Genomic DNA, 27,541 nt, shown 5'->3' with positions numbered 1-27,541 from the left:
TAGTTGTAGTTTGGGCGAGCAGCCTTCGGCCTAACACAGAAGAGTCTAAGACATTTATTGCAAACACATTGACCAATAACTGACACACGACTAAAAAAGGAGATCCACATCAATTTTATATAAAATAATCTTTGTTTGAGTTTTATTTCAAGACCAAGATCTTCGCAAAAAGGTAAATACGTTTTTCAGGCAAAATACTTTAGTACTTTAAAAGTCGACAGTGCAATTTTCAAACAGTTTAATGTTATCCTATGTAGTGTTATGTAGGGTTATGATCATCAGAAGGCAAGGTCAAATAAACACAAAGTCTGCACCACCAGAGGGACAGGGGCGGCTGTGTGCAGACGTCAAATTCGGAGATAGGCCCAATGCATTTCAATGGATACTAGGGGCACTCTAAGCCGCACTGCTTGCAGGGGAGTAGATCAGTTGGTGGGGCCAAGATTTGGGGGTTGGAACAAGCACAGGGGGGACATAAGGTAGCACCAAACATGCACCAACAGCGGCACTGGGGCAGCCGGGTGCGCAAACAGCGTCAGGGGCCCAATTCTTTTCAATGGGAAATCTCAGTTTGACAGACAGGCTGAAGGCATCAAACCAGGGTCTGCACAGAGGAAACCAGCGACATCAGAGGTAAGTTTAGGTGAACAGTCTCATAGGGGCACTGTGGTTCAGCTCACCAAGGCCCAGGGTCAGGGGTGTCCTTTGACGTCAGATTCTTCTTACTGGAGCCATTCGCGGTTATGCCGAGCCTCCAAATTCTGTCTGCAGGAGTCGTCGTGGAGTCCATGATGGGTCAGTCAATGCTGGACTTGGACTCTGGATCGCTGGGCTAACTGTTCTTGATGGTTGGGCCATCTGGACCTCGAGTTCTGATCTTCAGAGGTAGGCAGTCCTCCCAGGGTTTGTGAAGGTCACTGACTGCTGGACAGGTGTTGTTTCTTTGCAGGATTTTCGAGGGTTGCAGACAGGCCGTTAGGGCTGGGCCAAGTCAGTAGGCATCATTTGCCGGTCTGGAGGAGCCACCTAAATGCTAAATTTAGGGGCGTTTTAGGGGAGTAGCAGGTAGGGCCAATGGGTACCTCACCTGGAGTAACGACACCCTCAATTATGCCACTCTCCTGTGTGAGAGGGCATAGTCCTAGCCGTGAATGGATGGGTCTCCTCATCTTCAAGAGCAGAGGCTCTCCACCCAGGGGTCCAAAAACATGTCTGGTGGTGGTAGGCTGCCTACAGCCAGTCTGGGACTACCCCAGGGTTGGTAGGTTTTCAGGGGACACTTCTAAGGTGCCCTCTGAGTACATGGTTCAATAAATCTCTCACTGCCATCAGTGTGGGTTTATTGAGAAGAGTAGTTTCGTACCAAACACTCCAGAGTTCAGAGAAGCCATCATGGTGCGGGGGAACATGAGTTGTCAAGTTTCCAGCCCATGTACTCTCTATGGCTTCCCTGGCACTTACAATATCAAAGAATGGACTTAAATATTGTAGGGGCCTATCTGCTCATACAGATATGCCCACACCCAGGGTATAGTGCATCCTGCCTTAGGGCTGCAAGGTCTGCTAGAGGGGGAACTTACCTATACCTGAGGCAGTGCTAGTTGGCATGGCACACCAGCAGTGTGCCATCTCGACTTTGTCGTTTTTATCTGCATCAGGCCATATCCAGGTGCTGCCCCTACAATGTTTAAGTCTATCCTTAGATATTGTGAGTGCCAGGGAAGCCATAGAGAGTACATGGCTGGAAACTCGAGTTATCCAGCACCATGATAGCTTCTCTGAGCCCAGGAGTGTTTGGTACCAAACTACTCCTATCAATAACCCCCACTGATGCCTGTAGGGGAATTATTGAAACATGTACTCAGAGGGCACCTCATAGGTGCCCCTGAAAACCTACCAACCCCGGTGTGGTCACAGATTGGCTTTGGGCAACCTGCCTGTCTGGGACCAGAAACAAAGCACATCCTTTAAAGGAAATGTCACACCTCCTCCCCCAGGATTAGCACAGTGCTTGAGAGGGAAGCTTCAAACGATTGCCGTCTTTGTAATGCAACCCGCAGCCTCTGCTGCAAGCAGCAGATGTCAGCCCCCGGTTTACACCCCCAATTTTGGCGGGGAAAACCGTTGGGAAAAAAACTAGTAAGAATATGAGGTGTGCCCACCTCTGCCAACGCCACCTCTAAGGTGAAGGAGGTGAGGTGAAGCACATCTTTCAGTCCTCTTTGTCTTGAAGTTTGGGGGGTGGGGAGAGTAGGACTAGGACTACGCTCCCTCCAACAAGAGGGTGGCATAATTGAGGGTGTAAACACCCCAGATAAGGTGCCCTACCTGTCACTCCCTTAAAATGCCCCATAATCTAGTATTTAGGTGGCTTTCCCCAGACCCTGAAAACTAGTTACTGCCGCCCTAAGAAGAAGACCGACGAAGAAAACTCCGTGCAGAGAAGACTCAGTGCAGAGAAGACTGTTAACACCCACTGACTTAGCCACAGCCCTACCAGTCTGACTGCAGCCCTCGCAAATCTTGTGAAGAAACAATGCCTGACCTCCACAACCCCTAAGAAGACTGCCTAACTTTGAAGAAGACCAGAATTCCCTAGGATAGCTGCTCTGTCCACAAGAAGTGGCTACAAGGGATTCTGTTCGTAAGCTTAGTACATATTGTTTTGCACATATCACTCTAAGGATGATAAAACCCAATTGTATCCAAAGGATAACTGAATCATTATTAAGTTGTTCCAAAACATTCAATGAAAGTAAACTAAAGAGAAGAAAAGAGAGCACATAGCAAAATAGTTTTATCTGAAAAAAGATTTTAGTATTGAATTGATCAAAGAATATAAATCATGGGGATAACAAAGAAACAAATCTAAAAATCACAGTTATGAATAGATGTACATGGAAATCAACAAATCAACTCATAACATATCAACAACTCCATGAGTGAAAGAAGACCAAGTTCACTGATGTACAAAGGTGTCCTTTAAACAATAATGCTGTGGAGATGATGATTAGGTCGACGTTTCGGTCTTGCTTGTTGGCATCTAAAAGAGCATCATCAGGACTAGTTTTTCACAAAGAAAGCCCCTTTGGAAAACAGGGCGCGATTGAAACCTGGTCGCCAACTTCAGTATATTTCAACTTGAAGATCTGCAGTCGCTTGTGATGTCAGCTACAACTGCCACGTTAAATATTGCTGCTGGGAGACTTGTTTGGATAACCAGATATTTTGTGGTGTAAATCGCACGAACGTAAGCCTCCTCCTCATGAATCCTTCACTGTAATGAGTACAGTGTGTACTATATATGTACATATGTACCAAGCTTACGAACAGAATCCCTTGTAGCCACCTCTTACCCTGAACTACTCATTGCCCAAGCCTACAAGGGTCTATTGGGTTACCCAAAATCTCTTCATACTGTCCACAAGAAAGCACAACAAAGGATCCTGGTTCCCTCCGGATCCGTGATTCCTGACTACTCTGCACCCGATGCCTCCGGCCTGTGTCCAGGTGGCCTACTGATCCAGAAAAGGTTCCCAGCGATCCGGAGTCCAAGTCCAACAGACGCTGAGCCTTCCTGGACTACACGACGACTCCTGCAGTGTGAATCCAAAGGCTTCCCTTGACCAGCTCCGGTAAGTGAAACCAGACTTCAAAGGATACCCCTGCACCCGAAGCCCCTGGGCCTTGCGGACCTTGTGTGACGGTGTCCCTGTGACCTACAGCATCCAAACGTACCTCTGCTGTCGCTGGTTTACTTTGTGCAGCTTCCAGTTGGTTGCCTGCAGCTTTTTTGCCAAACCGAGTTTCTCCATTGAATTGCATTAGGTGCCTCATGCTGTTTGCACCCTGCACCCGGCTGTTCATGTGCCTCTGGTGGTGTATGTTTGCTGCTGACTTGTGGCCCACCCTGTGCTTGCCTAAACTTCCGAAGCTTGGGCCCTGCAGCCGCTTTACTTAACTGTAAGCAGTGTGTCTTAAAGCATCCCCAGGGTAACATCGGGCCTGAATGTCAATTTTTACCTCTGCACCTGGCCGCCGCTGTGCGGCTGGTGGGGCAGTGTTTGTGCTTGCCTGAACATTGCCCTCTGCTAACCCTGCAACCCAAAGACTTGATTTTGTAAGTTGTTCACTTACCTATATAACGGCATTAATGTTTTACTCCTTAGATTAACATGCTAAGTCTGAAAATTGTGTCCACTTTTGAAACAGAAAATAATTTCTATTTAAAAAATGCACTTACCTTTTTGCAAAGATCTTGGTCTGAAAATATATCTTGAGCAACGCTTATTTTATAAAATTGGTGTGGATCTCCTTTTTGAGTTGTCATTTATTGGTCCTTGTGTGCACAACAAATGTCTTACACTCCTCTGTGTTAGGCCTAAGGCTGCTCGTGCTCGCCCACACCACCACAAATAGAGCACGTTGGGTTTGTATTGAGCCCTCTACACTTCTGGGAGATTCTCTGGACTCTGTGCATGGTAAAACCATCTAGTGGTATACCGTATACAGAGCCAACTTCCTACACTAGATTAGTGTTAAAGTATCCAACCCAAAGAATTGCTGGAGGCTTGTGACAATTCCTAATCTGTCTATCACTTTCACAATCTAGTTCTGCAACCAGAAAGGAAAAAAATTGGTGAAAAATGTTATTATAAAAATTAGCCAATAATATGTTTACATGGCCCACTGCTTTCAGGGACATACTTTGATAATAAGGGCAATTGTTTAATGGCCTCACAGTGACATAAAAGAGGTTTACAGATATTAGGATATCCAGATCCACACTGCTCTTAGCTCTGCCCACATTTGATTGTATAGCGGGACTACACACAGTATGATAACCATTAATATTAAAATGTTCTCTGGCCCATGTTTCTTGACCACTTATGATGTCAAAATTAAATAATAAAAGCCGTCCAATCTTGGTTTTCCCTTTTAGATCGATTTCCTGCTATGTTTCAAGATAGCAAGTTGATGTTTTGTGAATTACTCTCCCCTGTGCACTCCCCTTTCTATATTCCACCTTAACCCATTCTTTCTGCATTATGGACTTGACCTTTGTAAATCCGCCAAGTGGGAGTAGTCTATTTGCTCTAAAATCGGAAGTGGCTCAAACACATTACTGGTGGTGGCACTAAGGTCCAAAGAAGTCCCACTGGGCTATGGTGCTCACTCTCAAAGTTGTCGGTTAGTTACTATGATTCTATGCTGGTCTGTAAAAATAACCTAGGGGGACAACTTTGATTCCCCTATCAGTGTGGTCCTTTATGAAACTGCCCCTTTTTGACATGGTTGCCCCCCACTTTTTTCCTCGTATATGATGTGATTTCGGCTGAAAGTGCACTGGTGCCTGCTAACCAGGTCCCTGGTGCCAGAGCTTTTTCACTAAACTGTACAATTGTTCCCCCCAATTGGCAAAGCTTTAGCACCCTCTGTAAGTCCCTAGTAAATTATAACCTGGTACCTAGGGCCTGAGGTACTAAAGAGGGTCCCTAAGGGCTGCAGCACAAATTGTGCCACCTTAAAGGACCCCTTACCAAGCACATGCACGACAGCCCTTGCAGACAAAAGTGAAAACACGACGTGTCACACCTCCCTGTGTGCCATGTCCCCTACAACTATATATAATATTTGTAAGTCATTCCTTCAGTAGGCCTGCAGCCCTATGGCAGGGTGCTTAATATTGTATGTGATGGCATATCTGTCTGAGCAGATATGCCCTTATGCTGTCAGCCCTATTTCGGCCTGAACAAGTGACCAGGGAAGCCATCTTAAACCATGTACTGGACACTGGTGAAAACGAGTTCCCCAGCTACAGGATGGCTTCACTGAAAATAGGGATGTTTGGTATCAAACATCTCGTCTTGATAAACACACACTGCTGGTGATGTACTGTTGGTGCTGCCTTAGACCTTGCCCACCACTCAAGTGAAATCCTGGAGATTGGTCCTGTAAGTCGTTGCACTGTACCTGTTAGCAGAACTTGTTCTTCCTTTCATAGGATGACATTGCAGAACTCTGAAATTGCACTAGTCCACTTTTTTTAACTGAATGATTTTTCTCTGATGCCTAATAATATATAAATATACTTGCTATTTTTGTAAATTGATCTGGAGCCCCTTCTTGATTTGTGTTGTCATTTAGAAACCATTGTCTGTATTTGGCAAATATCTTACACTCTTCTGTATTAAGCCTAAGGCTCCTCGACCACACTAACCCCAAAAAGAGCACTTTGGGGTTTATATCACATAAAGAGCCAGCTTCCTACAGGTCCCAAAGTTGCAAGTGTCACTGTCAATTTTGGATTTTTTTAAATGTATGACCCCATAGTCCGCAGGCTGCTTTTGGGGCCACTGCCAATCCATGCCATCCTTCTCACCATAATTACATAATTACATAAATCATGCAGCAGAATTCTTCCTGAGACAATGATCCTCTTTATTCCTTAAGTAATGCCAGTCTTCTCTTTGTGAATCCTTTGAGACCAGCACATTCCCCTGAATAAGAACATATGGGGTGCAAGCAGGTGGCTGTTGTAAAAAGACTACACTACTCCTTTGAGGGGGTGCATATAAAAAGAGATGAATGGCTGAGCGTGGTACTAGGAGTACCTCGATTCATGCCTTGATTGTGTCTAATTTGCTTCACACTTCACCTAACTTTTTCCTTTGACTGGTCTCTATTGTGACCTAAAAATTTGAAGAGCAAACTTTGTTGATCCCCCTGTGCCACATTATTTATCACACTGCTGGAACACGTAACTTTTATTTAGGGGGACCTATGTATTTTTGCGCCTACTGATGGTGGAATATGTTTATTTACTAAACCCTATGATTTATCAAGAGCGGAAGTTCTAAAACTCATCAAGCCCTCTCATTTAGACAAAGAGTTAGAAAATTAACTAGATAGGTTTCTCTCCAGATATTTTGAGTTCTTGGACCATTCTGTTGGTGGACATGCTGTTAAAACCTGTTATCAACAGTATTATCTGTTTAGCATCTATCTGTCACTTTCTTTCCATCACTCTGGATTGTAAATCCCCCCCCCACCTTTGCCAGAGGAGAATTTGTTGATACTGTAACTGCATCAATAACAGACGCAATAGTTAAGGAATCATTAACCCCTTAGGCGCTGCACAAATTCTCCCGCTGTGTGGGAGAATTAATAGGTGGGTGGGATTCGGAAGGCCCCTCGCCGTCTTTAGCACACGCCTACTGTGGCGTCGGACGGCCAGGGGCTGTCCTGAGCACTGAAGAGGTTAAGAACACAATGATTTGAAATTGAGTGAACCTCTTGATTGTTACTGGACCTAAGAATCTAGTTTCTTGGGTGCACAGAGCTGTCTTTTGCTAAAGCAATTTCATTAGTTATTATTGGGTTATGTCACAGTTCTTGATGTAAGTTGAGAGTCTCTCCTCAGCATGCCGAGTTTCAAAGTTAACAGCGCCCATGCCACTATTGAGATACATGGCAATAGATGTTGTCACCCCGCCATATCCCTACCAGACTAAGCCATTCACTTCCTGTTACCCATGAAAACAATTTGCTTTCTTGCTCAATCCGAACTGGATAGAACAGATGCGCTAAGGACGGCCCGGCCCAACCTTTTCTGGACGCAGACAGCCTTCTCTTGGCCCAGTCTTCATTAGAACATGCCCTGTGCAGCGGGAGATGGGGCTTATCTTCTGATGCTGTGTTCCCGGGCCACACCTCCAGGCACAGTGAGGAGTCCTGTAGGAATTCTGAACAATGGACTCCTCTATTTCAGCGATGCTGCAATCATGTTTGAAAGGAAACATGAATCCTCCCATTTATGTTCCTGGCAATGGTTTACACTTATTTGCCTTGCTATTGAGCAACTGAACACTTTTTTTTTGATAATCAAATTTTAGTAAGGTTTTAGATACATAGAAAATCATTGACAGTAAATCACACATCTTATAAAAACACCCCATTCCCTCCAGCAATATCACAACACTCAATAGACATTTCTGAATAAAATCCAGCTCGCCTGCAACCAGCCCACACTGCCCATCACGACAGAAGCAGGCCAAACCATTTGCCCCACACTTTATTGAACATTTCCGGCCATCCTCGAGCCTCAAAGAGGGACTCCTCCTGTGTCCCATACCAGTCCACACCCCTCCGCCATTTCTGCAATGTTGGAGCCTCGGCCTGGGCCCACCTAGCCGCTATATCCCGTTTTGCCACCACCAGTGCCCAGTACCCAGGAAGCGCTTGTCGGCCCGGGAGCCATCCAGGCCGTCGAACACACCCAACAGCAAGTGTCTCGGGTCATGGCCATCCCAAGGCCTGCGTGAGATCCCGCTCTACCCCTCCCCAAAAGCGGTCCAATGCCGGGCAGAGCCAAACCATATGGTAGAAGTCGGCAGGGGCCCCGGTGCAGCGCGCACAATCCGGGGAGGCTCGTATGCCTGCCCGAAAAAGGCGTGCCGGGGTGAGGTAGGCCGCATGATGGTAGTACAGCTGGACCCAGGCGTAGCTTGGAAGATGTGGTCAGGGTCTTGGGTGCCAATAGGGCATCCCGCCAGTCGGCCTCGTCCAAAGGCCCCACCCACCCCTCCCACCTCTCCCTAAGCTGGTCCAGGGATGCAGGACAGTTGTTCACCAGGGCACGGTAGATACGGGACACTCCCCCTCTCCCCAGGTTACCCATCATTACTTGTGCTTCAAAGGGGCTGAATTCCGTGAGGGAAGTGGGCGCAGGGAGGTGTATGTGAAGGGCTTGGCGGAGTTGTAAGTATTTATAGAACTGGGAGTGTAGGAGAGTATGCCTATGTTGCAGGTCAGAAAAGGAGCGCATTTGATCCCCCACCCATACATCACTGAGTTGCGCTATCCCCACCAAGTCCCAGCGACGGAATTCCTTCAGGGAGGAGACCTCATTCAGCCAGGTGCCATGCCAAAGGGGTGTCTGTCTAGTCAGCTTCCGATCCCAGGACACCAGCCGGAGGGCAGAGCGCCAGGCTGTAAAAACCATTCTGGTGATAGGAGGCAGGGTTTGTGGTATCGGGGAGCCATAAAGTAAGCTATGAATCTGTGGAAAATCCAGGGCGGCGAGCTCCACCCGGTAGGCTGGGTCCGACCAGCCGCCCGCAATCCAGTTATGGATCACTATGAGTTTGGTGGCTAAATAGTAGAAGTAGAGATTGGTGACTCCCATACCGCCATCGAAGGGGGGGATTCGGCAAAAGGACAGGGTCAATCGCGACCTTCCAACGCCCCATAGGAACCGGATGAGTGCGCCATCCAGTTCTCGAAACCAGCCACGGGAGAGGGGGATCGAGGTGTTCTGTAGAATATAAAGAAAACGAGGGAGGATCATCATTTTGAACAGGGCACTTCTGCCCAGAGGGTTAAGGGGGAGAGATTGCCAGTTCCTAAGGTCCTGCTTCATCTGGGCGACCAGGGGAGTAATGTTGAGGGCCAACTCCAATTCTGGCAGGAGGGTCACCCTAACTCCCAGGTATTTAAACGATTGCCTCCGGAGGGGAATCATCTCCTGCCAATCAAAGCAAACCTGTGAGGGATGAAGGGTAATTAGGGTGGACTTCGCCGGGTTGAGACGAAGGCCAGAGACCCGTTCAAAGTCAAGGAGGGCAGCTAGAGTCCTTGGGCCAGAGTGCTCCGGGTGAGCCAGGTAGAGCAGAACATCGTCCGCATACCGCATACAGGGAGATTGTATCCACCTGGCTCAGGTCCCATGCCCATCCCCGGATGAGGGAGTCCTGCCGGACAAGCGCCGCCAGAGGCTCCATCGCCAAGGCGAATAGGAGTGGGGAGAGGGGGCAGCCCTGCCTAGTGCCTGGCCGGATCGGGAAAGGACACGGGCTCTAGGGCGGTTGTAAAGGACCCGGATCAGGTGGCGAAAGGGGAGGCTGAAACCCATACGCTCCAAAACATCTCCTAAGTATCCCCAGTCCACAGTGTTGAAAGCATTTTCAAAGCCTACAAGGAGAAGCCGGTGCCGATGGGCCAGCGCGAGCCGGAGGCGACGGATGCAGTGGCGGGTGCTTCTGGCCGGCATGAACGCACACTGGTCAGGGTGGACCAGGTCAGGCAGAAGGGGCCGAAGTCACTGGGCTTTAGCTGTAGCGAAGATCTTAATTGCGTGTTCATCAGCGAGATCGGGCGGTAGTCTCAGCAGTCTAGGGAAGGCGGCGCGTCTTGGGGATGACCACGATGGTCGCCACATCAGATTCGGAGGGGAAGGACCTGTACTCTACCACCTGGTGGAAGAGCTCCGTTAAATGGGGGGACAGGATCGTCGCGGAACGTGGAATAGTATTCTTGGGGGAATCCATAAGGCCCGGGCGTCTTGCTGGAGTGCAGTAGGGTGATAGCTCCATGGATTTTCTCCGGGTTGAGGGGGCCGTCCAGGGAATCCGTGACTCCACGGGGAAGGCAGGGGAGACTAGTTCCAGACCTCTCCATCAAGTCAGCGAGGGAGGCTCCGGGGGGGTAGGCGTTGGGGGGGTAGGCGGCGCGCAACGCATACAGGGCTGCATAGTAATGAGCGAAGGTCTGCGCAATAGCCGCTGAAGTCATCCGGCAGGTCCTGTCGGCCGTACGAACCTCCGGAATAATGCGGTGGGCCCTAGGGTAAGATATCAGATTGTGGACTAGTTTGCCGTTCTTGTCACCCCAGCCATAAATGCGGGCAACGGAAGAGCGCCACAGCATTTTGGCCGACTCTAGGGAGTGCCGCCGGATCTCATCCCGGACCAGCGTCAATTGCCTGGAGGAGACAGAGCCATCCCCGGTGAGTTGAGCCAGCTCCAAAAGAATAGCCCGGGACTCCAGCTGTACCAGGTGGGCGGCCTGAGCCGCGCGTCGGGCATGCACTAGCCCCCTGGCCACCCCACATACCACCGCCTTACCCGCCTCCCAGAGCGTACCCTGCGAAGGGACCGAACCCGCGTTAGCGGAAAAGTAATGGCGGAGCTCCTGGCCGAGGGACTCCACCAGCGCGGGATCTTGTAGAAACCAGGCGTTCAAGCGCCAGGTAGACCTATGGCCCGTAGGGGGAAACCCGAGATGGAGTGAAAGGGGGGGGGGGGAGTGATCCGAGATCCCCCTGGGGAGGATCACAACCCCGGACACCAACTGGCAGTCTGTGGCAGGCATCAGAATGAGGTCTATGGGGGAATGAGTATGGTGGGAGGCCGATGTTTGTGTGTATTGGTCTTTTCGGGGGTTCCACACCCTCCACACATCACAGAACCCCATAGTCGAGGTCCAGCCCGTAAGGCTCCTTGCAGAGGTCAACCGGTGTGTCGAGGGAGGGCCTGTCACATACCAGGAGGGTTGCAAGACGGCATTGAAGTCACCTCCAATGATAGTGAGACCCGGTGGCTGGGAGGAGAGCGCCTGTGTAAATCGTAAATAATACGCTCTTATATAGCGCCTTATCACCGAAAGGGCTCAAGGCGCTTGCTTTGGGAACCCGTCCTGGTCTTTCCCTGCGAGATTACCCCTACTGGGCATCCCCGAGGTGAAGACCAGGCATCCCATCGCGGTGGGGCCGTAGTGGAGATTAAGCAAGCTATTACCCAGAGTTGCAGAGTGTGAACCCACGATTAGAGTAGGCACCGAGGCGAGAATTATCGAGTCCGTGGACATTACGAGCTCAATAACCCTCGCATGTGCCTACTCAGTGGGTCCACCGTCTGTACTTACTTGTCGGTCAGCATCCGCATACCTCCCCCATCTTCTCCGACAAACCTGGCAAATAATGTCAGCCAACAATCTCAGTTCTTGTTGATGGTCATTGTTGGCCGCAGATTTATTAATAACAATATTAATATTGATTATTAATAACAATATTAATAACATACTGGTTGTACAATCTTCATTTGCGAACTTTAACCATAAATCATGCACATCACATTACAGTTTATGACACCTTCCCGTGGCATAGGTGTCTGTCTCTCGTGCACCCATCAGTTCGTAAATGGCACTTTTGTACAACCAGTTCTTAATCAGTTTCTTGGTGTTCCGGTAGTTGGTTGGCCACACCCCTTTTTGGGTGTCATGGAGGGGAGCTTCTTTGCCTGGAGTTAGGTCCCCAGCTCGCTACCATTTGCGCCCTGCCGTCCGGCCGGGTCTGGGCCGCGAGTGCCGTCTCCGTTTTTTCCTCCCCTCCTTTGTGCGGCCACGTCACCCTGCCGTGCGGCATTGAAAAGTGAGTGGCCCTCCTCCTACACACCGCCCACCGGTGTGTTTGGTTAGCCAACGATTGTAGGATTTCCGCCAACGCTTTCCCCACTGTCCAGCACTGCGACTCTGCTGTTCCTCAGGTGTGGGTGGGTGGGCTTCAAACGATGTCGTTGTCGCGCCGCTCTCCCAGCTCCTTCGAAGACGTTGTGATTCTGGCTGGGGAGCGGCGGTGTTTAAATCCCCTTGAGCCCCCTATGGGCTCCAGGTGAAACCCCCGTTGATTGGGGGGTTCAAAGGTAGCAGGATTAGCCATTGGTCGCCCCCTGTGGGCGCCGAGGTCACAAGGTCACTTCCTGTCGGGGTGGCTGGTGCGCACCCCGTTTCCGCCCCCTTGAGCCCCCTTTGGGCTTCAGGTGAACCCCCTTTGATTGGGGGGTTCAAAGGTAGCAAGGTTGGCCATTGGTCGCCCCCATGGGCGCCAAGGTCGCAAGGTTACTTCCTGTCGGGGTGGCTGGTGCGCACCCCGCTTCCGCTGGTCCTGGCCGCTTCGGGGCGCCCAGGACCAGTTCCATCCCCCTGTTGGCACAGCGTGGGTTATGGCGCCGGCCTTTGAGCCTCCCCCACCCTGCGGGTGGATGCGGCGGCCTCTGCAATAACCCTCGCATGTGCCTACTCAGTGGGTCCACCGTCTATACTTACTTGTCGGTCAGCATCCGCATACCTCCCCCATCTTCTCCGACAAACCTGGCAAATAATGTCAGCCAACAATCTCAGTTCTTGTTGATGGTCATTGTTGGCCGCAGATTTATTAATAACAATATTAATATTGATTATTAATAACAATATTAATAACATACTGGTTGTACAATCTTCATTTGCGAACTTTAACCATAAATCATGCACATCACATTACAGTTTATGACACCTTCCCGTGGCATAGGTGTCTGTCTCTCGTGCACCCATCAGTTCGTAAATGGCACTTTTGTACAACCAGTTCTTAATCAGTTTCTTGGTGTTCCGGTAGTTGGTTGGCCACACCCCTTTTTGGGTGTCATGGAGGGGAGCTTCTTTGCCTGGAGTTAGGTCCCCAGCTCGCTACCATTTGCGCCCTGCCGTCCGGCCGGGTCTGGGCCGCGAGTGCCGTCTCCGTTTTTTCCTCCCCTCCTTTGTGCGGCCACGTCACCCTGCCGTGCGGCATTGAAAAGTGAGTGGCCCTCCTCCTACACACCGCCCACCGGTGTGTTTGGTTAGCCAACGATTGTAGGATTTCCGCCACGCCGCAGGGAGGCTCACGTCTGTCTGCGGCTCCCCCCTTTGTTCCTCGGTTCGTGGCTACCTACCTTCCCCTTTTTCATGCTCTTTTTCAACGACAACCCGCGAGCGTCATTGCGCCCCACAAGTTGCCCCAGAACACCTCCATTCCTTTATCGGACAGATGCACTCCATCTTGTCCATATAGCTCTGGGCGGCCTGGGTGGATGAGGCCGTGCCGGATTGATTCCAGGCCGTTGCTTGAGCAAAACTTGTGCATGGCGGTATTTAGCTTGCGCCTTGCGTTGTCCACCGCTTTGTTTGAGTCGGCACCCCTCCAGTGCCTCCTGCTGATCATCTCCGACCACACAACTGTCGTGGTCCCCAGCCATGCCGCCGCTTTGGCGATATCCCTCTGGATGGCTTGGCCCACCGCCTTGCGGCCCAACCGTGTTAGGTCGTTCCCTCCTAGATGTATGATCAGCACATCCGGCAGCCAGGCTGAGTCTGCCATGAGGCCGTCCAGGGTCGGTAGTAACTGCTCCCACCTCATGCCGGGCCGTCCGATCCAGCGGATGTACGTCGCCTTGGGTCTGCTTTGCTTGTGCCCCACTCGCCTCCACCAGGACTCCATTCTGGACACGAAAGAGTGTCCCACGACCCATACCAGTTGTGGGCGTCCTCCTGTCGAGAGAAATTGCTCCATTAAGGTGGCTTTCTGCGCACCGGGTGTGGACGAGGAAGGGGGCAATAAACCCTGCCGTACGGCATCCCAAGGCGGCTGCTCCCCCCCCCCCCCCCCCCACTACCCCTTTCCCTTTTTTTTTTTTTTTTTTTTTTTTTTATATGAGATGCGGGCGTATGTAAGACTTGTATGCCCTGGACCGCCATCTGCCCACGGCCTGGATCCTGTCCTCTGGCATGCCATACTGCGATGCCGAGGTCGCCGCCCCGATCCTGAAGGAGTGCGGGGCAAATGATGTTGCCTGGAGCCCCACCTTACTGAGGCCCTGGCGCATTATGGCCGTGAACTGGAACCTGCTCAAGTTCCTTCCATCTTGGTGCACAAAGAGGGGGCCATCCCCCGCCGGCCGCACCGCCATGTATTGTAGTAGCCAGCACACTGCGCAGCGCCCCACCTCTGGGATACAATGCAGACGAATCGTCGCCCCTTTTCGAGCCCTATCCGTTTTGGACTGTCTAAGCGTGAGCTCCACTGCTTTTACCATCGGCCTGACGTCCCTTGCCTGCAAGCAGCGATGCGCCGGGCCTGACCTGTTGGGGGCCACTATTTCGCTTACCCGAAAAGCCCCAAAGAAAGCCGTGGTGAACGCGGCCCCAAATAGTAGCCGTTCATACCTGTCTGCAATGGTGATGGTTAGGGCGCTAAGTAACTGACCCAGCTTGTCGTAATCAATGGGGCGTCTGGCGTCCTTCTTGGTCCCCTCAAGTTTTCGCCAGCCTTTCAAGGCTGCCTTTAGGTAAACAGTTGCCGTGGGGTCCTCGCCCATGTGGAGCTTGGCGAAGTATGCAATGGCGGCCAGGTGCGCCTGTGCCCAAGACCTTGTTCTCTTGGCGTCGAACGCCCATTGCACGAATTTCTCAGCCGCTGTGCGGACCGTTGCTTTGTCTTCCAGCGACACTATGCCCCCGATTCTCATTACTGTGGCCGCGTATTTCTTGTATCTCTTGTGCGCCTCCGAGGTGAGCGAGTGCCCTATTAATCTGGACAAGTCAACCCCCCCAGGTCCCACAGGTATGTTGGAAAGGGGGTCATCACCTCGTCCGCACCGGGTAGAAGTTGTTTGAAACGTGCCATCTGGGACCGGGATAGCGCATCGGCGACCGTGTTCTCCGTCCCCGGCACGTGCCGGGCCTTCAGCTCCAGGTTCCCTTCGAGCTGCAATTTAACCAACTCTCGCATTAGCCTCAACATGCCCGGGCATTTTGCTGCGCCTCTGTTAATGGCCTGCACTACCCCCAAGTTATCCGACCACAAAGTGAGCTTTAGGTTCCTTATCTCTTTTTTCCATACCGTCAGAGCCACTATTATTGGGAATAGTTCGAGGAACGTGATGTTTTTTGTGAGCCCCTGCGCATGCCACCTGTCTGGCCACTGGCTGGCACACCATTTGTTCCCCAGGACCGCCCCAAACCCCAGGCTCCCTGCTGCGTCTGTGTATAGGGATAGTTGCTCGGCTGTTACCCAACCCTTTTTCCAAATCAGCACACCATTGAAATCCTGCAGGAATTCGTCCCATACTTGTAGATCCTGCCTTACACCCGTGCTCAGCCGGATGTGGTAGTGCTTGTGGGTAACGCCAGCCGTCAGCGCTGTGAGGCGCCTGGAAAAGACCCTGGCGGGCGGGATGACCCTCGCCGCGAAGTTCAGCCTGCCTACCACCCCTTGTATGTCCCTGAGGGTGGCTTTGCGCCGGCCTCGCAGTTTGGCTATTTCCTCCCTGAACTCTTGCACCTTCTCCGGGGGGAGCCTGGCGGTCCCGGCCGTGGAGTCAAGCTCAATGCCCAAGAACGTCAGTCTAGTCGTTGGGCCTGTCGTCTTCTCTTTTGCTAAAGGGACTCCCCGAGTGTTTCGGTCAGGTCCTCGAACGCCGCCAGTGTACTGGCGCACGTCGGCGATCCCGCCGGCCCTGTGAACAGGAAATCGTCCAGGTAGTGCAGCTTCCCGCCCCCCTGATGTCTGTCATGAAGGGCCCATTCCAGGAAGGTCGCGAATTGTTCAAAATAGGCACAAGATATGGCACATCCCATGGGCATGGCTTTGTCGACGTACGTGTCCCCTTCCCATTGGAAGCCCAGCAGGTGGAAGCTGGTCGGATGCACCGGTAATAAACGAAAGGCAGATTCGATGTCCGCCTTGGCCATGAGGGCCCCCTTTCCAGACGCTTTGACTAGCGCGATAGCGTCATCCACTGACGCGTAACCCACCGAGCATGCTTCCTGGTCGATGCCATCGTTTACGGACCCCCCCTCGGGGTATGACAAGTGGTGTATTAGCCTGAATTGGCCCTTTTCTTTTTTCGGAACCACTCCTAGTGGGGAGATGACTATTCCCTCGCACCATTCCTGAGGGAGGGGGCCCTCGATTCTGCCTAAGTTCTTCTCCTTTTCTATCTTCGCGCTCACCACCCGGGGATGCTGCCTCGCTGACTGTAAATTATTCGCTCCCGTTAGTGGCAGTGAGCCTTGGAACGGGATAATGAAGCCCTCTTCAAAACCCTCGACCAGCGTCTTTGCGTCTGTTTTGTTTGGATACCTGTTTGCCAAACTGCGCAGCTGTTGTGTATTAATGGGGGACCTAGCCAGCTGGCACTGCTCAATGTCTACTAGTGTCCTGCCCTCACTAGCCTTCGGGCTAGTGCTTCTTGTGCTTCTCTTTCTTTTCGCTCTTTGTTTCCCGCTTGGAGCCTTTGCATGTTGCTGCCGCGTGCTTCCCTCCGCAGCTTGAGCATGCATGTTGGAATTTGCACGAGGAACCCCATGAACAGTCCCCTGCATCATATCGCCAGCATATGGCCTTGGCCGCGGGGGGGGGGGAGTTAGACCGCCTAGAGGACTGTTTCTGGTAACTTTTGTTCTTCCCCTTGTGGGACGAACTCCGAAAGGACTGGTCGAATTTCCCCGTCCAGGCTCTCACTTCTTTGGCAGCGAGCATTTTATGAATAAAACCTGAAACGTCCTCCTCGTTCCACTCCATCTCTGGGTGCCTCTGCATCTTTAACCTAAAGCCCTTATCGTATTCCAACCATGCGTCCCCGGGGAATTGCCTCTGCGCAGAATGTATGTTAGCCTCATACAGCCATAGGTCAGCCGCGCAGTGGGGGAACCTCTCTACTATGATACACGCCATGATCCTAAAAGCGTCTAGCCAATTCTCGAAGTTCCGCTCCTTTCTAGCCCCTCGCCTCTCCCTTTTCTCGTCCTCTCTCCTGTCACATGTGGTCAGGTCGAGGCCCTCTAGCTGTATTTCTAGGAGCGAGAATATATCGATGAACTCCTTGCGCCATATCCTCTCTTTCACTGCGAGAGGAATAAGGCACGCGAGCCCCGTGGCTTTCGTCGTCATCGAGGCAGGGCCGGGAGATGGCCTGGCGTACAGGTCACTGCCTAGCCCCCCCGATCCCGGGCTCCCGGACCCAGTATTATAACCCCAACCGGGTAATGGGGAAACCTGATCCCCCTGTGGGGACAGGCCCACCTGATCCTGTACCCTTGACTGTCGGGCCCACCCCGGGTCCATCATATGCCAAGTTAAGCCCCCTGACTCGTCGGTGCGTTGTTCCCTGGGCCCCGCCGCCCCCTGCCCTGAGCTGTTCAGTAAAGACGGAGCGAGCGATTTCAAGCATTCTTTCACAATGGTACTAATATGCTCACCATTAACCGCTCTGTCGTTCGTCTCCTTTTGCTTGTTGTCGTCTGACCTCAGCGGTGGGAGCCTCTGGCGCACTTTCTTTGGGGGATTCCTCTTGGACGTCCTCTTCCTCGGCGAGGTCTTAGGCTTCTTGGGCGCTGACGGGCCTGCTTCCTCCTCCGCCTGGCCGTCCGGCCTATTCTCCTTTCCTTTGGCCAAATGGGGCTGGAGCCAATCGTCGCCGTGCACCGCCGATATCTCGCGGATCTTTTTCAGCACTTCTGCCATGTCTCCTGGCTGGTCTTCCGCCATGTTGTCCCCAAGGCCTAGGTCTAGTTTTAGCGGGCTGGCCTGCGCCGCTGGGTCGGAAGGAATTCCGGACCCGCCTTTGCACTTCTTTGCACGTGTGTGCTGTGTGTCTGAAGAAACGGCTCAATGCGCGCTTCAAGCTAGACAATGCTTACCGCGCTGGAGCTTGGCAAGGCCGCTGAGCTCGTCTTCTCTCTCCGACGCTTCGGGTTCCCGGGGAGCTGGGTGGAGAACTTGACCGGCGCGCCGCTCCGTGAGGTCGTCCTTCGGCTTCGTCCGTCCTTCGCCGCCTCCCGTTGCAGTCGGTCCTCTTCAAACGATGTCGTTGTCGCGCCGCTCTCCCAGCTCCTTCGAAGACGTTGTGATTCTGGCTGGGGAGCGGCGGTGTTTAAATCCCCTTGAGCCCCCTATGGGCTCCAGGTGAAACCCCCGTTGATTGGGGGGTTCAAAGGTAGCAGGATTAGCCATTGGTCGCCCCCTGTGGGCGCCGAGGTCACAAGGTCACTTCCTGTCGGGGTGGCTGGTGCGCACCCCGTTTCCGCCCCCTTGAGCCCCCTTTGGGCTTCAGGTGAACCCCCTTTGATTGGGGGGTTCAAAGGTAGCAAGGTTGGCCATTGGTCGCCCCCATGGGCGCCAAGGTCGCAAGGTTACTTCCTGTCGGGGTGGCTGGTGCGCACCCCGCTTCCGCTGGTCCTGGCCGCTTCGGGGCGCCCAGGACCAGTTCCATCCCCCTGTTGGCACAGCGTGGGTTATGGCGCCGGCCTTTGAGCCTCCCCCACCCTGCGGGTGGATGCGGCGGCCTCTGCAAGACCCTGCCGCGTCGGGAATTGAACCCTGGTCCCGGGTCTGACCTCTGCATCAGGGTCTGCCTCCTCTAACCGGTGAGCCACACTTCTCCACAAGGCGCCGAAGAGTGGAGGACAGGAGCGCGGGGGGAACATAAGTGCAGAGGAGATTAATAGGATTGCCCTCAACCAACTCCCCCTCCCCCCCCCCCCCCCCCCCCCCCCCGCCCGCCCCGCCCCGGAGCCTCTGGCACAGCCAGAGTGCCAAACTCAGTCAAACCCTTAACGGGCCAGGAAGTGGCATTGGGAGCCCAGAAGGTGTGTGTCCTGTAGAAACAGGGCATCAAGCGCGTGTCGGCGTGCTGCGCGGAGCACAGCAGTGTGTTTAATGCGGTCTAGGAGGCCATTCACGTTCCAGGAGAGGATGTGGAGGGGTGTATTAAATATGTGGGTCATTTGTGAAGGTGAGGAATGGCGTGAGGCAAGTGGGGAAGAAGAACCACCCGAGGTCAGGGGGAGGGCCCGACTCAAGTCCGGGGACCCAGGGCATGGTCAAGTGGAGCTGAAGCGTAAGTGGCAGCAGAGGTGAACAATAGGACATGTGACTACCAATGCGGAAAACACAAAACGGCCCGTGGGCGGCCAAGAACAACAAACTCTGGAGAGACAACGGCCCCTCTTACCTCCCTCTCCCCCAACACCCCCCACCCTATACTTCGAAACATGAAGCATCTGTCGCCTGAAACTAAGCACAAACACCCCACGAAGAGGCAAACAGCTAAAATAAAACGGTTAGCAACCGCAAGATTGGGACATGGCAGAGTTGGACCCCCTCCATGCGTTCGGATGAAAGAACAACTGCAGGGTAAAGGAAAAAACACACAGGATTAAACATGCATCTGTGGGGTAAAATAGTCATAACCAGAGTTACATTATGTGATGACCCCAACAGTTCAAGTCGGTGAGCTCCGTGTGAGCCTGATCACAGAGCCAAAGACGTGGCCATGGGCGGTGGACTCCGGGCCGGAGCACCCGGCCCTGGTGATAATGTCGGTCATGATCCGGAGTCCCCATCTGAGCCGCGAATCACCGGACTCCCGGGCAGGTCTGAGTCTGACAAGCGCGTCATAAAGTGTCATTAGGTCCGGGGACGCTGCCCAGGTCAATCAAAGAGGAGGCCGGCGGTGGGGGAGCAGGGCCACACCCCTGAGTCCGGAGCGGGGTGGTTGGACCCGTGCCTGCAACTGAACACTTTTAATGTATTCCAGAACAGTCTGGGTTGTTAGCATTTTTTTGGTTTATTCCTTGTTAGAGAACTGCTTACAGGTGGTTTGTTTATCAGTAAGATAAAAACACGCTCTGAACTGCCTCAGCGATAAGAATGTCAATATTTGACTAGCTAAATGTGGGCATGTCAAGATTCTTCGTGATCTAAAACAGTGTTTGATTCATAGAACAGTCAGTCCTTACAAGTCACTCCATCTTTTGTTAATTATATTTTCTTTTTCGTTTACTTTAAATTCTGTTTCATTTTCGTCTTGAAATGTGTCTACTCTAGAGCAACTAAATGTAGAAAAAAGTTGAAAAGGTTCATACAAGGCTGATGGGTATTGTGAATAAGCTATTTGTCCATCACGAAGCCAAGATAGCTTGGTAGAATTTTAAACCAATCTGCTTTGGAGAATGCATTAGGTAGCTAATGGTTGAATATTCTTCCATCTATGCTTAGGACAGTAATAGTGATTGGAAGTCAAAGCGCTGAGATGGAGACCAAGAGTTCTTGTAGGGGACATTTGTGATGGGTCTTGGTGTACATTCTATTATCTCTGTGTTTGTCTCTGTTGTGTTTTTTTCTTTTTTTTTCCACTGAGTTCCTTCTGTCTTTTGTGATGGCTACTGTTGACTGCCCGTGTCTGCTGCCTTTTCCTTTTGATTTTCTATGTCTTGTAATGTTTGTTCCTGTCTTCCCTTCCACTGTTTAAACTGCTCCTGGGTCTTAGCCCCACGTTTGGCTTCGTTTTCTGTGTACGCACTCTTGGGCTGTCACTTTGCCTGTGTTCCAATGTTTGTTCCTGTGTTTCTTTCTTTGTATTCACTGATATTGTTTCTGCTAATATGTGGACTTGCACTGAGAATCTTCCTTCGCTTAAAGTTAATGTTTCTTTCTTTTTCTGATGCTACTGGATACCTACTCCTTTGAACCTCATTTTCCTCCTGCAGCGCCTTGCCTCTTACGGGATCACTGTGGCAGAACTGACAGGTGATCATCAGCTTTGCAAGGAGGAAATCAATGCCACCCAAATTATTGTGTGCACCCCAGAGAAGTGGGACATCATCACACGTAAAGGAGGGGAGCGCACTTATACCCAGCTGGTGCGTCTTATGATTTTGGTGAGTGTCGACTGTGCGAGGAGAACTGTATTCAAAGTTTTTTTTTCAAGCAATAGGGTCTATTCCAGCTGTCCTCCAGAGCAGGTACTGACACACAGACACTGTAGTCCAGAAAAGGTATGCCAACACAGAGCTATTGTCACTATAGAGATGGGGCGCTGAAGCCCTACTACCACCATCCAGGGAGAAGATGCTGACCCAACCCACTGTTATAAGGGAGCTGAACCCCAGAAGAGGGACCTGATCTTCCACCAGTTAGTTATGTGCAACAGAATCTGCAGTTCTTTTGTGTGTGTCTGATATACAGTAGTTTTGATCCTTTTAATCAGAGCTGATATGGTTGGTGAATGTGATGACATTGGTGTAAGTGCTTAGAACACCGACAGAATGCAATTCTTCCTTTCTGTTACTACAGGATGAGATCCACCTGCTCCATGATGATCGTGGACCAGTGTTGGAGTCACTGGTAGCTAGAGCCATACGCAACATTGAGATGACCCAGGAGGATGTTCGGCTTATTGGTCTGAGCGCCACGCTCCCTAACTATGAGGATGTGGCTACCTTCCTGAGGGTAGATCCATCCAAGGGCCTCTTCTACTTTGATAACAGGTACTGTAACACTCCCAGCCCTCGTATGGATCCTGTTTAGTACCTAGTCTACCTGTAACTCGCTGCATTTGTAATGTGGGGGCATGTTTACCTGCCTACTCTGTGTTTATGCTCTCTTTTATGGACTATCTTCCTCTGAACTATGTACCCGTGGCTCTGTGTATATCTTTCAGAGTTTGCTTTCCTATGTTACTGTTTCACACTTTCTTGCCCACTCCTGGCCCTCTCCTGTACTTTCTACCTTTGTTCTACAAGAACACATGCATATACACCAATTTCTTTCTCTCTGCCCTTTCTCTTTTTTTGGCCCTCCCTCTACCTTTCCAGTGCCTCTCTCACTTCCCTTTATTTCTCGCACTGATGCTCCTACTTCTCTTGCAGCTTCCGCCCAGTGCCTCTGGAACAAACCTATGTGGGGATCACAGAGAAGAAAGCAATCAAACGCTTCCAAATCATGAACGAGATTGTCTATGAGAAGATCATGGAGCATGCTGGGAAGAACCAGGTGAGTCATACAGATGAACTCCACCAAATGGTCATATTTCTCCATGTGTGCGGGATAGGAGACGGTGTGGGGTGTGGCAGACGGGGGTTGTGGAAGGGCATGTTAATAATTTTCCTATCCAACTGTATTCCTGAGAAAAAAATCAGTTTCTGTTTGAGAGAGAACTCTATATATTTTTCAGTACACAGCTGTAAAGGGACTTTTTACAGTGTGTCCGATGCAGGGATAAAACCTTTCATGTTTGGGGAAAGATCTTCTATAAAGAGGAATCCCTTGTGTAGGAAGGACTACCGTGAACTGTTTGATGCTTATTCTTTGCCCTTGCTTTTGTGGTTAGAATATTAAGTGTTTTTGGTGTGGGGCACTGGATACTTTGTGTTCACCTCACATGCCAATTTTCCCAGCACATGCGCTTTGCTTATCCCAGAATCTTATTCATACATATTTCACTTCATGTTACTCCCTCATGATATTCCGCATGCCTCCCAATGTGAAAATCCTAGACTTAATAAGAGGCAAGAGGACTTATACTTGTCTTATGAAAGCCACCCTCCTATGCCGTCATTCAGTTCATACTAGTTTTTCTGCAAGAATGCCTTTAGGACATTCACATTAGTGACACTACCAGTGATGAAAATAAGAGATTGAAATTTAGCAAAGAGTGCCTCAATACCCGAAGCAAATGCTAATTGGAGAACAGCAGCTTCATTGAATAACATTTATCGAAAGATGTAGGCCTGGTGTGTGTGCTTCAATACTGTCTTAACACAAGTTGAGAGATTGGCAGAGGGATGGCACAGTACTTTTGTTTCAGGAACAAGTACCACATGATGTGGACTGTGACCAGGGCACACTGAGGAAAGTGGAATGTCTCATGTTGCCTGCTCCAGTTGTAAAGCAAAGAACAGACTTGGATGTCTGTTGCCTATCCATTTTAGAAGCAATGGGACTTGCCTGCTTGACGGGTATCTCCGAATTATTTAGCTGCAATTAAACTTGCCAACCAGGCCCCTTGGGACAACTCCACCCACCACACCCCTCCTACTTGGTGCGGCGCTGTAACTTTCCTGAACTCGGATGGACATTAGATATGTTGAGGTGTGGCAAGCCTCCTTATCTGTGGTTCAACACAAAATAGCGTTTCGTGTTTGTCCTTATGACGTTTATTAAGCTTTTGCTGTCCTAAAAAAATGCCTCAAGGACAATCTAGGCAAAATAGAAATAACTGGGAGGAATCCCTGAAAAAGACCCCAAGATCTGGCCTTGAAAGCGTACCAGACTGGGCATTGAAATGAGTTTTCCATAATTGAAATGCAGTTGTGTACATTAAAGACAAGTCTTCAGATGTGTGGTATCTACACTCCAGCCCACCAAACTGTGCAGCGATGGGATTCTTTAGGTGATAACTTTCACTGTAGTTCAAAACAGTAGGTTCAACTAGGCGTGTTACTCAGTCTCGCAGTCAGTTCCTTAATTTTGGGGAGCCGACATCCACCTGTAAGGTACAGCCCGCATCTGCATCTGTTTTATGTTTTGAAACTCTGTAATGACAAATTAATAATTATCATGTGGTCTTTTGCACCTGGTGGTTGTGGAGGTTTGTTTTCTGCCTTTTTTTGTCTTAGTCTGTTCTTTTATGTCACCACTTCCACCACATTTGAGGAACTCCATAAATAGAGAAAGAGGAGAACATAGACTAAGGGCGAACAAACCCAAGTCATCCATTCCCTTTTGACTGCTTCAGGAAAAGATCCAAGGATTTTGCCCAAGCTGTCTTTGCTGTATCAGGATGAAAATATGTGAAAGAAAAGAACTACGTTCTGTTTTTGGCTACAAGGTTTTTTGATCCCTTCTTTCTTTATTCAGCACTGTTTTTTTAGGGTCAAGCCTGCAAGTGCATGCACTAGCTGCTCTTGTAAACATTCCAGACGCTTGCGAGACACAGTTGGTAACACAATCATTTGCAATGCAGTAGGTCTCGCAGTTGCAACATTTTGGGCTATTGGCATTGTAAATGACAATGCCTTTTATTTATGTGTTTTTAAAAACCTGTAATAATAAGAGCCATTGTCATTTACAATGCCAATAGGTCAAAGTTTCTAAAATGCGAGACCTATTGCATTACAAATGCGTGTTATTTAGAAGCGCCCCATACTGCGCTGTATATGTTAATAGAAACTATGCACCCTTCTTTAGACCAACCGTGACTAAAGAAAGGTCCACAGCTGGTATTAAAGTGAAAGCACATTATGGGGTGCTTTTACCCAAAAAAGCATGTTTGTCATGTTGGCAAACAAATGCTTCTTTTTGTAAAAGCGCCCGATGAAAGCTGGCGCGCTGAATATTGCAGGAAAGCATGTAGTACCTGCAGTAGGAGAAACTCATTAAAGAAAATAGCGCTTAAAGACTAAATAAGACGTACCGTATAACAACCGAAGTAAAAGGGCCAGTCCTCATGGGATCTTACAAATGAAGACAAAGTGTACTAAGGAGGGGCAAACAAGCCTATTAATGAATCAAAAGCCAGCATTTACGAAGGGCAGCGACACCAGCCAATAACAAATATGGGCGAAGAGTGGGAGCGGCTTCAAGTACATACTCCAATAAAGCATGCCTCGCAGAGCAGCGCATGCGCTGCCCAGGCTCCACCTAATAAAGAGCTTGGAGCCTGCCTGTTGCTTACCATTTGTTGACATGCGTGGCAGTCTTTACTGCCTTGTAATTTGTCATGGCAGGCCTAAAATTATTTCTGTTCGTCTTTGTGGAGCACGGACCAAACGCTGGTTGAATCAATTTAAGCAGTCCCCGTCCGCTGCTCCCGACGTGATTGGGATATTATTTTGATCTTTTAGTCTTTAGTTCCCTGCAAACAGGAGGTGTGTGACTGGCTAAAACATGCCGAGCAGGACAAACAAAATTGCAAAGTTTAGTCAACTTTCTTTTATTTTGCCAAGTCTTCTTTTCTCACTTTGCACTCATGTTTTCTTTGGTTTTTGCTGTTGGCTGCTGTTCTCAAAAGATGAGATTTATTTAATTGCAAAGCAAAATGTGTTCTTTCTTATGTGTAAATTCTGAAATGCTTAAACACATAATTGTGCTGTACGCCCCAATCCACCCTACTCAAGTCCACTTCACCCCACACTAATCCACCCCACTCTACACCAATCCGCCCCATCCAATCCACCCCAGCCCAAACCACGCGCCCCAATCCACTCCAGTCCACCACATCCTAGTACTCACAAGCCACCCAACTCCAATCTGCCCCACTCCAATCCAAAACAATCTGCCCCACTCCAATCCAAAACACTGCCCTACTCCAATCCAAAACAATCTTTCCCTCTCCCATCTAAAACAATCTGGCCCACTCCAATGCAAAACAGTCTGCCCCTATCCAAAACAAACTGCTGCACTCTAATCTTCAGCACTCCAATCCTAAACAATATGCCCAACTTCAATCTGCCCCACTCCAATCTAAAACATTCTGCCCCACTCCAATCTAAAACATTCTGCCCCACTCCAATCTAAAACATTCTGCCCCACTCCAATCCAAAACAATCTGCCCACACTCCAATCCATGTCAATCTATCCCACTCCAATCCATAGCAATCTTCCCCACTCCAATCCAAAACGATCTGCTCTCCCAAATCTGCCCTACTTCAATCCACTCCAATATGCCGTGCTCCAATCTGCCCCACTTCAATCCAAAACAATCTGCCCACCCCAATCGGCCCGCTCCAATCAAATCTACTCCAATCCAACCATAGCAAATCCACCCCACTTCAATCCACCCCACCCCAATCCACCCCAATCCACCCCACCCCACCCCAATCCATACTCCATTCTACCCAGCCTATCTAGTTCAGTCCAATCTACCCCATCCAGTTCACCCCACCCTAATCCAATCCACCTCACCCCACCCTATTGTAATCCACCCTAATCCAATCCACCTCAATCCAATGCACCTTGATCCAGTTCACCCCACTCAATCCAGTCTACACCACTCCATTCCACTCCAGTCCACCCACTCCATTCCACTCCAGTCCACCCACTCCGTTCACCTCAAACCCACCTCATCCAGTCCACCCCGCTACATTCCAGTTCACCCTACTCTACCCCAATCCAATTCACCCCAGTTCAATCCACCCCACTCAGTGCAATCCATCCAACCCACCACACTCCAATCCACCACACCACTATTCCCTCCAGTCCAGGTCAGTCCACCCACCTCCACTCCACTCCACTCCACTCTAATTCATCCTACTCCAAAACACCATGAACTGACATCACACTGGTGTACAACATGGCAAAAATGCATTGCCAAAGCCAATAGCTCTTGTGTAGGTGAGTCCTATTGGCGTTGCCAATGCCTGTTTTGAATTGAAATCAGTTTTCTATCTGTTTATCCATAGTGCTTTCTTGAAATCCAATATCTAAACCCATTTCTTACTCACCGTTTTGGTACTCACTTGATAGCTCATGTCGATGTGCGTCGTGTGATTAATTTCTCATTTGGTAACCTCAACTTGCGCTATCTTTCACAGGTTTTGGTATTTGTTCACTCCAGGAAAGAGACCGGGAAGACTGCACGTGCCATTAGAGACATGTGCTTGGAAAAGGATACCTTGGGTCTTTTCCTAAGAGAGGGCTCAGCTTCCACAGAGGTCTTAAGAACGGAAGCAGAGCAGTGCAAGGTAGGCGCATTGAGCAGCAACATGTGAATATACTAAATAAAAAGAAAAGGGTAAGGGTAGAAGTCAGTTACGTGTTCCCTTTGTGGGCTGCGAACAGGGATTGGCTCCATTTGGGTAAAGCAGCCATGTCACTTTTCTTGAGGCAACAGCCAGGCTTTGGCTCTAAATGGTTGATAGTATTAACTCTTCCTCTACTAATAATTCCCCCGATCCCCCTGAGCCATGCATTACTGTGAGGATTGACTAGCAGAAAAAGGGTATCTTATCTGGACATTGGTTGTACCACTGTTAGGGGGCAGACAAACTTCCCTGGTGGTGCAGGAGCAGCTCCACTAGGTGCAACTACCTCAGCCCTATTTGTTCTGTATGCGGGGAAGCTAGCAGTAAGATGATGCACCCCAAGCACTGCCATTTGTAGCCCCACGTTTGTCTCTTAGTTGGTGCT

The 27,541-nt window shown here is 50.2% G+C and overlaps 1 protein-coding gene across 1 annotated transcript in view; it reads left to right on the top strand.

Annotated features, from left to right (window-relative positions):
- SNRNP200 (small nuclear ribonucleoprotein U5 subunit 200) overlaps window positions 1-27,541 on the top strand; it is a 442,987-nt gene that overhangs the window by 65,607 nt on the left and 349,839 nt on the right. The window contains exons 14-17 of the mRNA XM_086943332.1: window positions 21,121-21,291; window positions 21,707-21,900; window positions 22,282-22,405; window positions 26,947-27,096. Coding sequence (XP_086799458.1) covers window positions 21,121-21,291; window positions 21,707-21,900; window positions 22,282-22,405; window positions 26,947-27,096 — 639 coding nt within the window. The remainder of the gene's footprint in view (window positions 1-21,120; window positions 21,292-21,706; window positions 21,901-22,281; window positions 22,406-26,946; window positions 27,097-27,541) is intronic.

Source organism: Lissotriton vulgaris, chromosome 11 (genome assembly GCF_964263255.1).
Source record: "Lissotriton vulgaris chromosome 11, aLisVul1.2, whole genome shotgun sequence".
NCBI classification, from domain to species: Eukaryota; Metazoa; Chordata; class Amphibia; order Caudata; family Salamandridae; genus Lissotriton; species Lissotriton vulgaris.
The sequence above is the reverse complement of the archived record's forward strand: the minus strand, read 5'-3'. Positions and strand labels throughout refer to the sequence as shown.